General features: G+C 57.6%; 1 protein-coding gene across 10 annotated transcripts in view; it reads left to right on the top strand.

Moving 5' to 3' along the window:
- TUB (TUB bipartite transcription factor) overlaps window positions 1-12,298 on the top strand; it is an 81,317-nt gene that overhangs the window by 64,411 nt on the left and 4,608 nt on the right. For 5 of the 10 annotated variants that reach the window (XM_032489078.1, XM_032489084.1, XM_032489083.1 and 2 more), the window contains exons 2-11: window positions 1,779-1,830; window positions 2,295-2,457; window positions 5,339-5,479; window positions 6,666-6,833; window positions 7,878-7,996; window positions 8,428-8,625; window positions 8,876-8,988; window positions 9,798-9,915; window positions 11,426-11,524; window positions 11,745-11,916. In XM_032489078.1, coding sequence (XP_032344969.1) covers window positions 1,779-1,830; window positions 2,295-2,457; window positions 5,339-5,479; window positions 6,666-6,833; window positions 7,878-7,996; window positions 8,428-8,625; window positions 8,876-8,988; window positions 9,798-9,915; window positions 11,426-11,524; window positions 11,745-11,916 — 1,343 coding nt within the window. Of the gene's footprint in view, window positions 1-1,778; window positions 1,831-2,294; window positions 2,458-5,338; window positions 5,480-6,547; window positions 6,834-7,877; window positions 7,997-8,427; window positions 8,626-8,875; window positions 8,989-9,797; window positions 9,916-11,425; window positions 11,525-11,744; window positions 11,917-12,298 lie in introns of all 10 variants that reach the window. The other 5 variants (XM_032489085.1, XM_032489082.1, XM_032489086.1 and 2 more) reach the window with 5 other exon arrangements.

Raw genomic sequence — 12,298 nt, 5'->3', positions numbered from 1 at the left:
CCACTCCCCCAACCCCCGGCCTGTGGCGTGTGCCTTCTGTGATGGGACACTCACCATCCCAGCCATCTGGGATTTTTCAGAGCTGTTCCCAGTTCTCTGGGCCTGGCGATGCCCTCAGGTAGGCCCATGTGCACTCTTAGACAGGAGGACTATTTTAGGTAAACTGAAGCCTTGACTTAAAAGCATGTCTGCTGAGGAGTATTTTCTCCTGTGCTCTGGCAGCTGAGGTTTTGGTGAAGGAGGAAGTTCTGTGCATGGCCCCAGGTCCCCACTGGGGCTCCTCTTGAGTGCAGAGCAGCCTGTAGGCATCAGGAAGATCCTTCCAAAATGTCAAGTAGGTAGGACAGCTGCTAGTTCAAAATATGCAGAGTCTCTCTAGGTTGTGGCTAGAGAGGTGGGTGTAGCCAGAGATGGGTGGTGGGCTGTCTGCAGTCCATGGACTTCCTGCCACCCTCTGGCTGGCTCCCCCAGCACAAGTAGTTTGCATGAGCTGAAAGGACATTTCAGGTCAATGATTGTTCCAGCTAGAAAGGGCTGCTGCAGTCAGGAGGAGGTGGAAGTGCCCCACCTTGTCTTCAGGGTGCTGTGACGTCAGCTTTCCCCCTGACGTGTGTGCTGTACTCACCTGCACGCACGGGCACACTGCTTCTTACACAGGTGTCTGCATGCATATATATCCAGGTGTGCTTACACACGTAGATGCACTCACACATTTGGACATCTCCTGGTATGTGCACACGCATGAGATACACCTGCAGCCTCACACGCAAACCCAACACACTTGGGCGTACCTGTGCAGCCACCCCCACAAGGTCTGGTTCGGGGCAGGCTCCAGAATAACTGGGACAGAGCAGCCTGGAGGTTCCCAGAGCACAGATCCTCAGGCTCCAACCCCATCCCATGCAGCTGTCCTGACCTTGGCTTTGATAGGATTTGGGCATAGGCCTCACGCATGCATCTTAGACTAGAAAGCAAGCTAGGTGGTGGGAGCTCCCTCTCATGCTCTGCCATCCTGGGACGTGGGGCTGGTCCGTATGAGACGATGCTGCCCATCCCAAGACCTTAGTTAGGGACTCAGGATTTGATGCCCTGCAACCACCTGCGCTGCATCTGTGGCCAGGGAAGGGCCTAGAGGCAAGTTGCCGGGCTGTGCATTGATGTGCTGTGTCTGCCCCACACCCAAACCTGCTCATGTCCTGAGGGGATGGTCAGTGTCTTCACTCTCCCAAATGAGGGGACTCTCAGTCCTCTATATGTGGGGAAGGGGGGCAGTGTCAGCACCCCCACTTTACCACCTGGAGAGCTAGGAGTTTGCCTTAAACAGATGGGGAGAGAGTCTGTCCTGGAAGACCCACGCTCCTCCAGAAAGGATGGAAAGACAGAGGGAGGGGTGGAGCTGGAGGGGCAGGCCCTTGGGTCTGAAGCCTGGCCTTGGGCCTGGCTTGTTCCTGATGCCTCTGGATGTCAGTCAGGCCTGGCCCTGCTCATGGGCCCAAGGGGAATGTGTCCTCCTGTATTTACTGGGCATGGTAGACTGGGAAGTCATTGGGGCAGCAGGGATCCCAGCAGGTGATAAATCCCCAAAGAGGCAGAAAGATGGCTCATGCCTTTACGTCTTGAGCTGGTTCTCAGATAGTAGCTTCACCCTTCCTCCCTCTCCCACATGCCCAGGGACCATGATAGGAGGGGCTCAAAGAACCCAGACGTGCTGGGCGTGGGCTCTGGGCTGTCCTGGCTCCTCGTGGCCAGGCCCTGAATACCCCTCTCTCCACCTGCAGTGTCTTAGATGATGAGGGCAGCAACCTGAGGCAGCAGAAGCTTGACCGGCAGGTGAGTGAGGCTGGAGCCAGGTGGAAGGGTGGATTCACCATCCTGGCCTGAGTCTGAGCTGGAATGTCCAATGGCCAGGGGAAGGGCTGGCCCCCTTCCTAGGGTGATCCTGTCTAGTGGGGAGAGGGGCCCCTCCCAGGAGACTAGCAAGCTCTCTCCTTTACCAGCTCAGCGTTAGCACTGCCCCAGCATGCAGGGCTTCTGCCGGCAGGCAGCTCGGGTGACTGCAGTCTGTGCTGTGATCCTGCCAGGGCAGCTACCTGGCCTGATTTTTGCCCGCTTTCCCTGTACCCCAAGTCTTGGGGCACCAAGAACATGAGGCCACAGTGGACCCCGCTGTGACCTCTAGAACCGAGCTGAGTGAGCAGGGCCCCCTCCAGTCCCAGTCTGGGCGACTTCCCTCGGGCGAGGCAGTAGCCCTCTTGGGGCTTCCCAACCCCTGTGCCTGTCCGGTGCCTCTGTAGCGGGCTCTGCTGGAGCAGAAGCAGAAGAAGAAGCGCCAGGAGCCCCTGATGGTGCAGGCCAACGCCGATGGGCGGCCCCGGAGCCGGCGGGCCCGGCAGTCGGAGGAGCAGGCCCCCCTGGTGGAGTCCTACCTCAGCAGCAGCGGCAGCACCAGCTACCAAGGTACCCCTGCCCTCGGGGCGCCAGCCTGGGGTGGCCCCTGTGCCACAGCTTTAGACCCTGGCACTGCTTGGGGGGGCCCCTCAGGGACTTGCTGCTGACCTGGACAGGTGAGAGGCTCGTGCTGTCAGGGTGCCCAGGCGGAGCATGGCACCCAGCCCAGGTGGCAGCTGAGTGGGGCAGGCAGAGGGAGGCTGGGACTTGGAGCCGTGGGCTCCTGAGTCAGGTGCAGGGGCCAGAAGGTACAACTTTAAGGATCTAGGAGTCCAAAAGCCCAGGTTTCTGATCTGGAACATCTCACTGAGAGCCAGAGGCAATGCCTAGGAGTGGAATAGTCTGCTCCCCGCCAGCATTCTGCCTCCTGAGAGGGACCCATCACCCTGCCCGCCCAGTGCCTCTGGTGACAGACACCTGTTGCCTCGCCTCCCTGGGCTCCCCGCGCCCTCAGTGTGCCTGGTTCTAGCCTGCAGTTCCCTGCATGCAGCCGTGGTGACCAGCAGCCTCCAGCTCTCATCTTTGTCCACTCTGGTTCTCAGCAGAGTCCCCTGGGCATGGACTTCTCTGCACTCATCCTGGGGGTGGGGAGGGTGGGTGGCTCCATTGCCTCCCTGTGCTCAGGACCCTCTTTGTTGCTTAGTACGTCAGGCTGGGCAGATGGTTGGTCTCTGTGAGCCTGAAAGAAGGACTCAGACTCAGTCCCCACTGCCCCCTGCTGGTGCTGGTAATCACCATGTCTTCTGTGTCAACTATTGACTATAAGAAGGTTGCAGGCATCTGGCTTCTGCAGTTGGAAGGAATCTTAGCCACCATGGTGCTCTCCTCCTTCTCCCGCTTCCTTGGGACCTGGAGCCTCCAGCCACTTCAGACAACTGGCAGTGGCCTCCTCTTGGGGCTCCTTCCCAGTGATGCCCCTGTTATGTGCTTCAGTTCAGCACCTGTGGCAAGAGGCCCTTCAGAGGAAGGAACATGGAACTTGCCTCCCCATGGAACTGGCCCCCTGGCCCGCCCTCACCGGCAGCCTTCTCATGTTCCTCTGTGAGCACCATCCCAAGGGTGGTGGCAACACCTTGCTGAGAAGGCCCCACTGTTCTGGGTCCTGTAGAACCTGATCTGCATCTGGTGGAGCCTTGCATCAGTGCCCCTTCCCTGCCCTGCCCAGCTTGGCCATCTGAGGCTGCACATGGGAGGGGAGCCAGCTCCTGGGACTCGGGGCCCTGCCACTTTGTGCCAGAGCGGGCATCTGGAGGCTTTGACAGAGTCCGGCAGGTCACAGCTGTACAGTCGTTTTGATGGGTGTTTCTTGTGCACTGACTGTGCCAGGTTCCCAGAAAGATCGCAGCCCCCCTGATAGAGTGCACAGCCCAAGTCAGAAGACAGAGCTTCTGGTCACCTGCTTGCTTGTAACTATAAGCAAGTCACTTACACTCTCTGGATCTGCTTCCTTCTCTGTGAAGTGAAGAAAATTCTCTTATGGCTTTGAAAGTTGAAGCAGCCATGGTGCGTTCCAAGGTCTAATCCACTGAATGCTGTTCCCTGTTCCCTGTTGAGACTCCAGACCAGGCTGGGTGCAGGCAGCTTCTCCGGGGCCAGTGTTCCCCAGCTCTGAGGAGGCTGCTTCCGGGGCTGGCTGACCTGGGACTTGGTTTCTCAGAGCCCCGCCCCACTCTGCCCCCACCGCCCTGCAGCGTCAGCTGCCTCCTGCTCTGCCCTCTGCTGGCTCTTAGTGTTAACTACAAGGGGATCATTCCCAGGGGAGGATGAGGGAGTCTGACCTAAATCAGAACCCACAGTTTATCCCAGTAGAGTTTTGACCTACTGGCTGTGCTTGTATGTATGCGTCTGTTTCCTAAATATTTATTGAGAGCCTCCTTGTGTCAGGCTCTGGATTAGAGTCTGGGGCTCCACAAATGGGTGAGCACAGATGGGTGTGTGTGTTTTCTTATGAACTTAAGGTCTAGGAGGGGAGTGAGAATTAAACAGGTTGTCCTAGGTGTGCTTTATGGAAAGGAGCCAGGCTCAGTGAGTGAATGGCAGAGAGTCTGCTCCCAGACTAGCGGCTTCCCTGAGGAGTGAGGTCTGCGCTGGAATCTGCAGGAGTGGGAGTTAGGGGGCGGCAGTCAGGAGGGCCGTCCAGGCGGTGGGACAGTCAGAGCAAGGCTGTGGCAGAAGGGAGTCCAGATTGTCTGAGGCACTGAAAGAGCCTGGTACGGCTGGGACTTGGGGTGCCCGAGGTGAGTGTGCAGCTAGGCCTAGGGGAAGGGAGATGGAGGAGCCAGACTTGCAGGAGAACATTGGACGTCCTCTTAACAGCAGTGAGAAAGCACTCAAGGACTTTGAGCAGAGTGGGGGTCTGATGCTTGCAGGGTGCGGAGACACCCAACTGTGGCCCTCCCAAGACCTCTCTGCTGGTGTGCAGCTCCTTGTGTGGGTTATTCTGCTCCAGGGGCTGCTCTGTGAGGCAGTTCAGGCTCCCTGGAGTGCTTGCCCTCGCTCAGGTCTCTTCCAGGGGATGCAGCCTTTTCCGTCTGCATCTACCGTCTCCGATGATGCGTGTTTTGGCAGACACTCTCCCTCGCCCTGCCCGGGCTCGAACGTTTGCTGACCCAGAGCTTTGCTGACCCAGAGCACTGACCGCTCTGCTCCTAGGTTGGTTGGCGCAGGCCAGGCTGTTGACTTTATCACCCTGCCGGGGGGCGGGTGCTGCCTCCTTCGAGCTCATCCTGCCCTGTGTGCCTCTGCCTATTAAAGATGATAGTACAGAGGCCCTGGTGGGGCTTGGGCAATGGTGGGGCAGCTGGGAAGTGTTGTGCTGGAGCTCTGGTCTCACCTTGTGCCCATTTTCTCTCTCTCTCTCTCTCTCTGTCTTGGGCTCTCTCCTGAGCAGTTCAAGAGGCCGACTCGCTTGCCAGTGTGCCACTGGGAGCCGCCCGCCCCACAGCACCAGCCTCAGCCAAGAGGACCAAGGCAGCTGCAGCAGGGGGCCAGGGCGGGGCCTCTAGGAAGGAGAAGAAGGGGAAGCACAAAGGTTGGCTTGCCCTCACTGCCGCCCTCCGCAGGAGGCCTGGTCCCGGCTGTGGGGTTGGCGGGAGGCTTATCCTCCAGACCTGGGCACGAGGGACCGGGTGGAAGGCCTCGGTGAGGGCACAGAATGGCACTCGGGTCCCCCACCCAGCCGGCTCACAGGCTGCCTCTAGCTCATGTGGCACCCGGGCCAGCCTCCCGTGCTGCCAGGAAGTGAAGTTCAGCTCAGCTTTGGCCCAGGAAGCCCCTCCCACCTGGCCTGAGCGCCTCTACCTCCATCCTGACCAGGATGCTCCCTCCAGTGGGGCTCACTGGCTCCCAGGCTGCCGTCCCATTCTTGGGCATCCTCCACTCTCTCCTCTAGTCCCAATCCCTCTCTTGGCTCACAGACCAGTCTGTTCCCTCTGCTCTTCTCCCTCCAGAAAAGATCCCTGGAGATCAAGGCCAGTTTCAGTGGCCCCGGCCTGAGTCCTGTGTCTGCTGGCTAGACCCCTGTCTCTTCAACCCTTGTCTGTGGGAGTGACTTCCAGGCCTCTGGGTCCTGGTTGGATAGTGGCGTCAGGGTCCGTAGGCTTCTGGAGCTGACCACAGCATTTTGGGCAGAGCCCAGATGTGTGGGCCAGGCCTTGCTTCTGGTACTGAGGTTGTGGCATTTTGGGCAGGAATGTTGATGGGGAATGGAAGGCCCTCCATTTGAGATGGCAAGCGTATGCGACCTTGGTCTTTTTCGAGGGGTCCCACATGTTTAGTGACGTGTGTGAGTCTGTATGCGCGTCAGCAAGAGAGAGAGGATGTCAGCATTGATGATGTGGAGCTGGCCACGTCCATGCTGAGTGGTGGCCTCACTGTGTCTGCATCCAGCTTTGTTTTCCCTCTCATGCTTCTCACTGTGTGGCTGGTTTTGTAGCTGGCTGCTGTCTGCCTAGGGATGTGGGGCATCTCAGTGCAACCCTTGGCAGCCAGTCTGGGGGAACAGCAGAAGAAACGAAGCCCATGCCCCTTCCTAGCTCACTGGTGGTTAAGAGGCTGACAGCAGTCATTCGGTTTTTAAAATTCAGTTTTGCAAATAAAGTTTTCAGAGGGTCCCTGCATTCATCCCTCAACCTCTTCCTGGACATCTGAGAATCCAGGCTCTTCCTGCCCTCCACCCCCCAACCCCGATGAGACTCAGGAATGTCCATGGCCTGCAGGCACCGGCGGGCCAGCAGCACTGGCAGAAGACGAGTCTGAGGCCCGAGGCCCCGTGCAGATCCTGACTGTGGGCCAGTCAGACCACGACCGGGACGCGGGGGAGACGGCAGCTGGTGGGGGCACACAGCCCAGCGGGCAGGACATCCGTGCTGCGATGCAGAGGAAGGGTGAGCCTCGTGGGGGTCCAGTGACACCCCCCAAAGCTCAGTCCCAGGTTCTCAGATGCACCCTTCTTGGAGAGCATGGCCCTCCTGTGTCTGTTCCAGGCCCTGGTAGGGGGCACACTTGGAGACCAATGAGAAACTTGGGCAGGGGCCCCTGATAAGGCTAAGTTAAGGGAAAGACATATGAACGAAGGTAACCAACCAGCCCACAGCCTGGTCCTCTCTCTCCTCACCCCTGTCTCATGCCCCCAGAGAGGCCCAGGTTCAGGGACAGATTTCCTTTCCCTTTGGTTCCTTTGAAAAAGCTTTTGCCAAATGTTCCCCCTCTGCCCACTGAGCCAGGGGGAGCAGGGCCAGGAGGCTGAGAGGCAGGGCTGATCCCTCAGGAAGCGTGCTGCCCTGATAGTTTCCCCACCATGAGCTCTGCCCCAGGGACTGTGGCAGCCCCCGGCATGGGGCGGCAGCTGGCAGCCCAGCAGTGCACACGTTCTGAGAAATCGCACTAGGGACAGCTTCCTGGAGAAAGGGTTACTGAGGCAGCTGGAGACTGGAGATGGCATGCCAGGAGGGAAGAGGCACGTAGATGGGGGCCTAGGCGGGCTTTGGAGAGGAGTTGGTGGGCCCCATATGTCAGGCTGAGTAAGGAGTTGGGCCTTTCCCAAGAAAATTCCATGGCCTATGCCAGCCAAGGCCTCTAGTGGAGGCCAGAAATGGAGGCTCCCACGCAGGGTCAGCCCAACTCAGGCCTTGCTACATGGGAGACGGGATACCCTGACTGCTGGAGAGGAAAGGTCTGACTGAGCTGAAGCTGGGAGGTGGGGCTGCACCCAAGGGTAGTGACCAGCGCCAGATCACATTTGAGAGAGGGGAAGTGTGTCCTGTGTGTACCTGGATGTATGTGTGGGAGTGTGTGAGTGCATGTGTGTACATGCGGCGCTGTGTGTGTGTGTGTGTGTGTGTGTTTGTGTAGAAGTGACAGCCTGTGGACGGGAGACTAGGTGTGCCTGTCTGACGGCTCATCCCTTCCTGCTCCTCTGCACGGCCCAGGCGTCTCCGGCAGCATGAGCTTTGAAGAGGAGGAGGAGGAGGAAGAGAACAGCTCCAGCTCCTCCCAACTAAACAGCAACACCCGCCCCAGCTCTGCCACCAGCAGGAAGTCCGTCAGGGTGAGTGCAGAGGCTCCTGCCCAGCAGCATCCCCCCAGTGGGAGGGGAGCGAGTGTGGAGAAGTGATGGAGAGATGGCTTCTCTGGGGACAAAGGCTGGGCCAGGTACTTACCAAGATCTCCTCCTGACTGGGCTCTTATGTCCTCCCACCCAGCCTCCTTTCTCTTAAGCCAGGCCAGAAGGGTGGGGGAGTTGGAATTGGACAGGATGACCTCTAGAACCTGCCCGGTTCATCCACCTCCACCCCCAGGGGCTGCTAAGGTGAGGGAAGGGCCAGCTGTTGACCCCAGGGCCAGGGTGGCCAGGCCCACATCCCAGAGCCCCTGCCCTGTCTCCCACCACCCCCCGACTAGGGGCAGCTTTGGATCCTGGACCGTCCATTTTAGCTGCTCAGGGTTCCTGGGGCTCAGCTCCTACTCTCTCCTCTGTAGGAGGCAGCCTCAGCCCCCAGCCCGACAGCCCCAGAGCCATCAGTGGATGTTGAGGTCCAGGATCTTGAGGAGTTCGCACTGAGGCCGGCACCCCAGGGCATCACCATCAAGTGCCGTATCACACGGGACAAGAAGGGCATGGACCGAGGCATGTACCCCACTTACTTTCTGCACCTGGACCGCGAGGATGGGAAGAAGGTGAGATTGGCTTGGGCACGCAGCTTCACCAGATGGGCTTGAGGTCCTGGGGGCTGGACTGGGACTGGAAGCCTCAGCTCCGACACTCTCCTTTCTGTCCCCCCCCAGGGGACGAAAGCCCTCGTGCCTAGTTGGTGCATGTGTGTGTGTTTGGGAGCTGGAGCGAGGGAGTCACTTATGCAAGTGGCACCTGTGATTGTGTGTGGACTGGAGGCTGGGCCTGGAATGTGACCTCACTCCACTCCCCAAGGTGTTCCTCCTGGCGGGAAGGAAGAGGAAGAAGAGTAAAACTTCCAATTACCTCATCTCTGTGGACCCAACAGACCTGTCTCGAGGAGGGGACAGCTACATTGGGAAACTGCGGTACCAGCACTCCTGAAGGAAGCCGGCGAGGGTGGGGGAGGCAGGGGCAGGCTCTCTGTAGGGGGCACCTCCTGTCCCTGAAGGAGGTCAGGTGCTCTCCCAGGGTCTTCTCTGTCAGATCAACCATAGGCCTAGATCTGTGCCAGCCTAGAGCCAGACTTGGAGATGAGCCCACACATCCTACCCGAAGCTGCTCCCAGGCAGGGGCAGGGGGGGGTGCAGGCCTACTAAGGGCAATAGGTCAAACCCCAGGATGTCACTGATGATGTAGGCCACCATGGTTGGTGTCAGGGGGGCAGGGCTGAGTGAGCCCTTGGGTTGGGGAAGGCCCTGAGCTCGGCCTTAGGTGAGGGAGGGTTTGCTGAGGAAGAGCACTGGATCTGGGAGCATAAATCAAGCTTAGAGGCAAGGAATTAAAGCTGGAGATGGAGCTGGACCCAAACTCAGGTTGGGCAGGACAGAGCAGGTCATCTCCTCCACCCTCCTTGGGGTGCTGAGTCCCCTCACAGGCTTGCCAGATGCCACTCTGCCTGCTCATGTCCCATGAGGGAAGCCACTCCTGTTCCTCCAGGGAGGCTTTCTGTGGAACCCAAATTTCCCTGAACTGAACTGAGATGCTCTTTGACTCAACTCAGAGCAAGTCCAGGAAGCGCCTTCACAGATGGGGATTCTGTGGGCACTGTGCCCCCAGGTCTGCTCCTGGCCCAGCCCAGAATGCTTTGCAGGCTTCTCATAGGATAGACCCTGAGCTGCTCCCTGCCCCAGGGCAGAGGGTGCACGACCCTATACTGATTGTGCCTGTCCTCCAGGTCCAACCTCATGGGCACTAAGTTCACCGTTTATGACAATGGAGTCAACCCGCAGAAGGCATCCTCCTCAACTCTGGAAAGTGGAACCTTGCGCCAGGAGCTGGCTGCCGTATGCTACGTGAGTCGTGGGTGCCTGGGTCTCTGATCTCCAGGCTAGACGTGACACTCAGGACTTGCTACTTGTTCTGTGGCCTATCCCACCTATCTTTGTGGACAGACAAGGCTGCGCAGCGGGCTGCCCTCTGTGGAGTGACCCCTGCCTGCGGACTTTTGGGAACTAGGCCTGGCTCTCTGCAGCCCAGCCTGGAGGCCTCCTGGAGAGGAGGCAGAGGCCTGGGTTCTTGTTGGAGCCACCCTTAAACCCTCCCCCTGGTATTCAGGTCCTGAATGGACTATCAGGCACTTAGTATAATCATCTCACTTAATATTCAACCTAAGAGCTCTATCCTATTTTATTATATAGATGAGGAATCTGAAGATCAGAGGTTGGATCACTTGCCATTTATGGCTCGTAAATGACCAAACGAATATGAATAGGGGATTACTCCATCTCATTCTGAAATGAGGGACTGGTACCGTCAGCCTGGTCATGGGCATTTTTTGGAGGCTAATTGGGAATCCATAGCTGTTTTGTATGATCCCGTGGTGCCACCTGCTGGTCAGCTTTGGGGAGGCAGCCTGAATCTCTTCAGTTACTTAGCCTCCACTACGTTCCAGGTGCTGTTTGAGGGAGGCACTGAGAATACAGTAGTGAACAAGAGATACAAACATATATACCTTTATGGGGCTTAAACCCTTGGTGGGGGAGATAAGCTATAAAACCGTCATATAAGCAAAATAATTCCCAATTAATGTTAAGAAGGAAAAAATAAAGCAGGGAAGAGATAGGAGTGCCCTTCTAGGAATGATGGCAGGGAGGGCCTCCCCGAGGTAGCGCTTAGGTAAAGGCCAGAGGAAGTGAGAGCCCACCATGTAGGTGTCGGGGAGAAAACAGCGAGGGCAAAAGCCCTGGATGCCTGGTGATTAGGGAGAAGAGCAAGGAGGGTGGAGCGGATGCAGAGAGGAAGTGGGGAAGAGAGGCGCTAATGGGGCCATATTATGTGAGGCATTGCAGGTCGAGGTAAGACCTTCAGCTTTGACTTTGAATGAACTGGGGAGGAAAACAGTCTGACTTAACAGGACCACTCACTGCTGTGTGAGGAACACATGATGATGAGGAGGGCAAGGGGCCAAGGATGGAAAGAAACAAGGAGTCCAGTTAAAGGCTAGCGCTGTGATGTCGGCGAGAGGTGGCGGTGGTGGAAAGTGGTTGAATTCTGACTATAATCTGAAGGAAGAGCTGACAGCATTTGCTGATGGGTTAGAAGTGGGGTGGGAGAGGAAGAGGGGCATCAAGTATGAGTCCCAGTAGTTTGAGCAAACAGAAGAATTGAGTTGCCTTTAACTGAGGTGAGGAGGCCAGTTTGGGCAGAGTGGGGACTCAGGCGCCAAGCTGTGGATGTGGTAAGTTTAGAGATGTCTGGTGGACATTCCAGTGGTTAAAACTAGCTCATTTTTATTCCCTCCCCTGGGTCTCTCCAGTAGGTAAGTAGAGTCCTCAGACGGCCAGTGTTTTCTCTCTTTCCTAGGAAACAAATGTCTTAGGTTTCAAGGGGCCACGGAAGATGAGTGTGATTGTCCCCGGCATGACCATGGTTCACGAGAGAGTCTCTATCCGGCCCCGCAACGTGAGTCTCTCCCCAGTCCCGCCCGCCTTCCCCATCACCCCAGCCTCTGCATGAGCTTGTAAGGGCAGAACTCCAGCTAGTGTGTATATGTGGAGGAGACGCAGTGTGGGAAGCCCTGGAGGTCCAGGACACTCTAAGGGCCCCCACCCCTGGGGCAGAGCCCTCTCTGGGGTGGTCAGGGTGCTGGCTCAGCCTGGCTCAGCTGATGCCGCCCTCCCAGGAGCACGAGACGCTGCTAGCGCGCTGGCAGAACAAGAACACGGAGAGTATCATTGAGCTGCAAAACAAGACGCCCGTCTGGAATGACGACACACAGTCCTACGTACTCAACTTCCACGGGCGCGTCACACAGGCCTCCGTGAAGAACTTCCAGATCATCCACGGCAATGACCGTGAGTGCTTCTGCCCTGACTCGTTATGTTCACGTGCCACTTGGGGCCCTTAGTGGGGTTCAGCTCGCCTCGCCCTGCCCATGTAGGTCCGCGGTTAAGGAAGTGGATTATACGACTTAGGTTAGATGTAAAGAACTTTCTAACCATAAAGGCCCTGGAGGAACCTTCTCTGGAGCTCTGACCCTAGATCCTGTGCACTAGGCAGAGTCTCAGGTGTGGGGACCCCCTGTGAATGGACTTTCTCTCTCCTTCCCTGTCTCCTGCTGTCTGCGTGCGTCTTTCCCCTTTGCCATCTGTTCTGTCTCTCCTGCTGCTTCTCTCAATTGGTCTGTTTTACCTCCTTTGGGATTCCCTCGGCATCTCTGCTTCTCGCTTTCTCTAC

This window comes from Camelus ferus, chromosome 10 (genome assembly GCF_009834535.1).
Source record: "Camelus ferus isolate YT-003-E chromosome 10, BCGSAC_Cfer_1.0, whole genome shotgun sequence".
Lineage (NCBI taxonomy): Eukaryota > Metazoa > Chordata > Mammalia > Artiodactyla > Camelidae > Camelus > Camelus ferus.
Note: the sequence above shows the minus strand (reverse complement) of the source record. Positions and strands in the feature narration are given on the sequence as shown.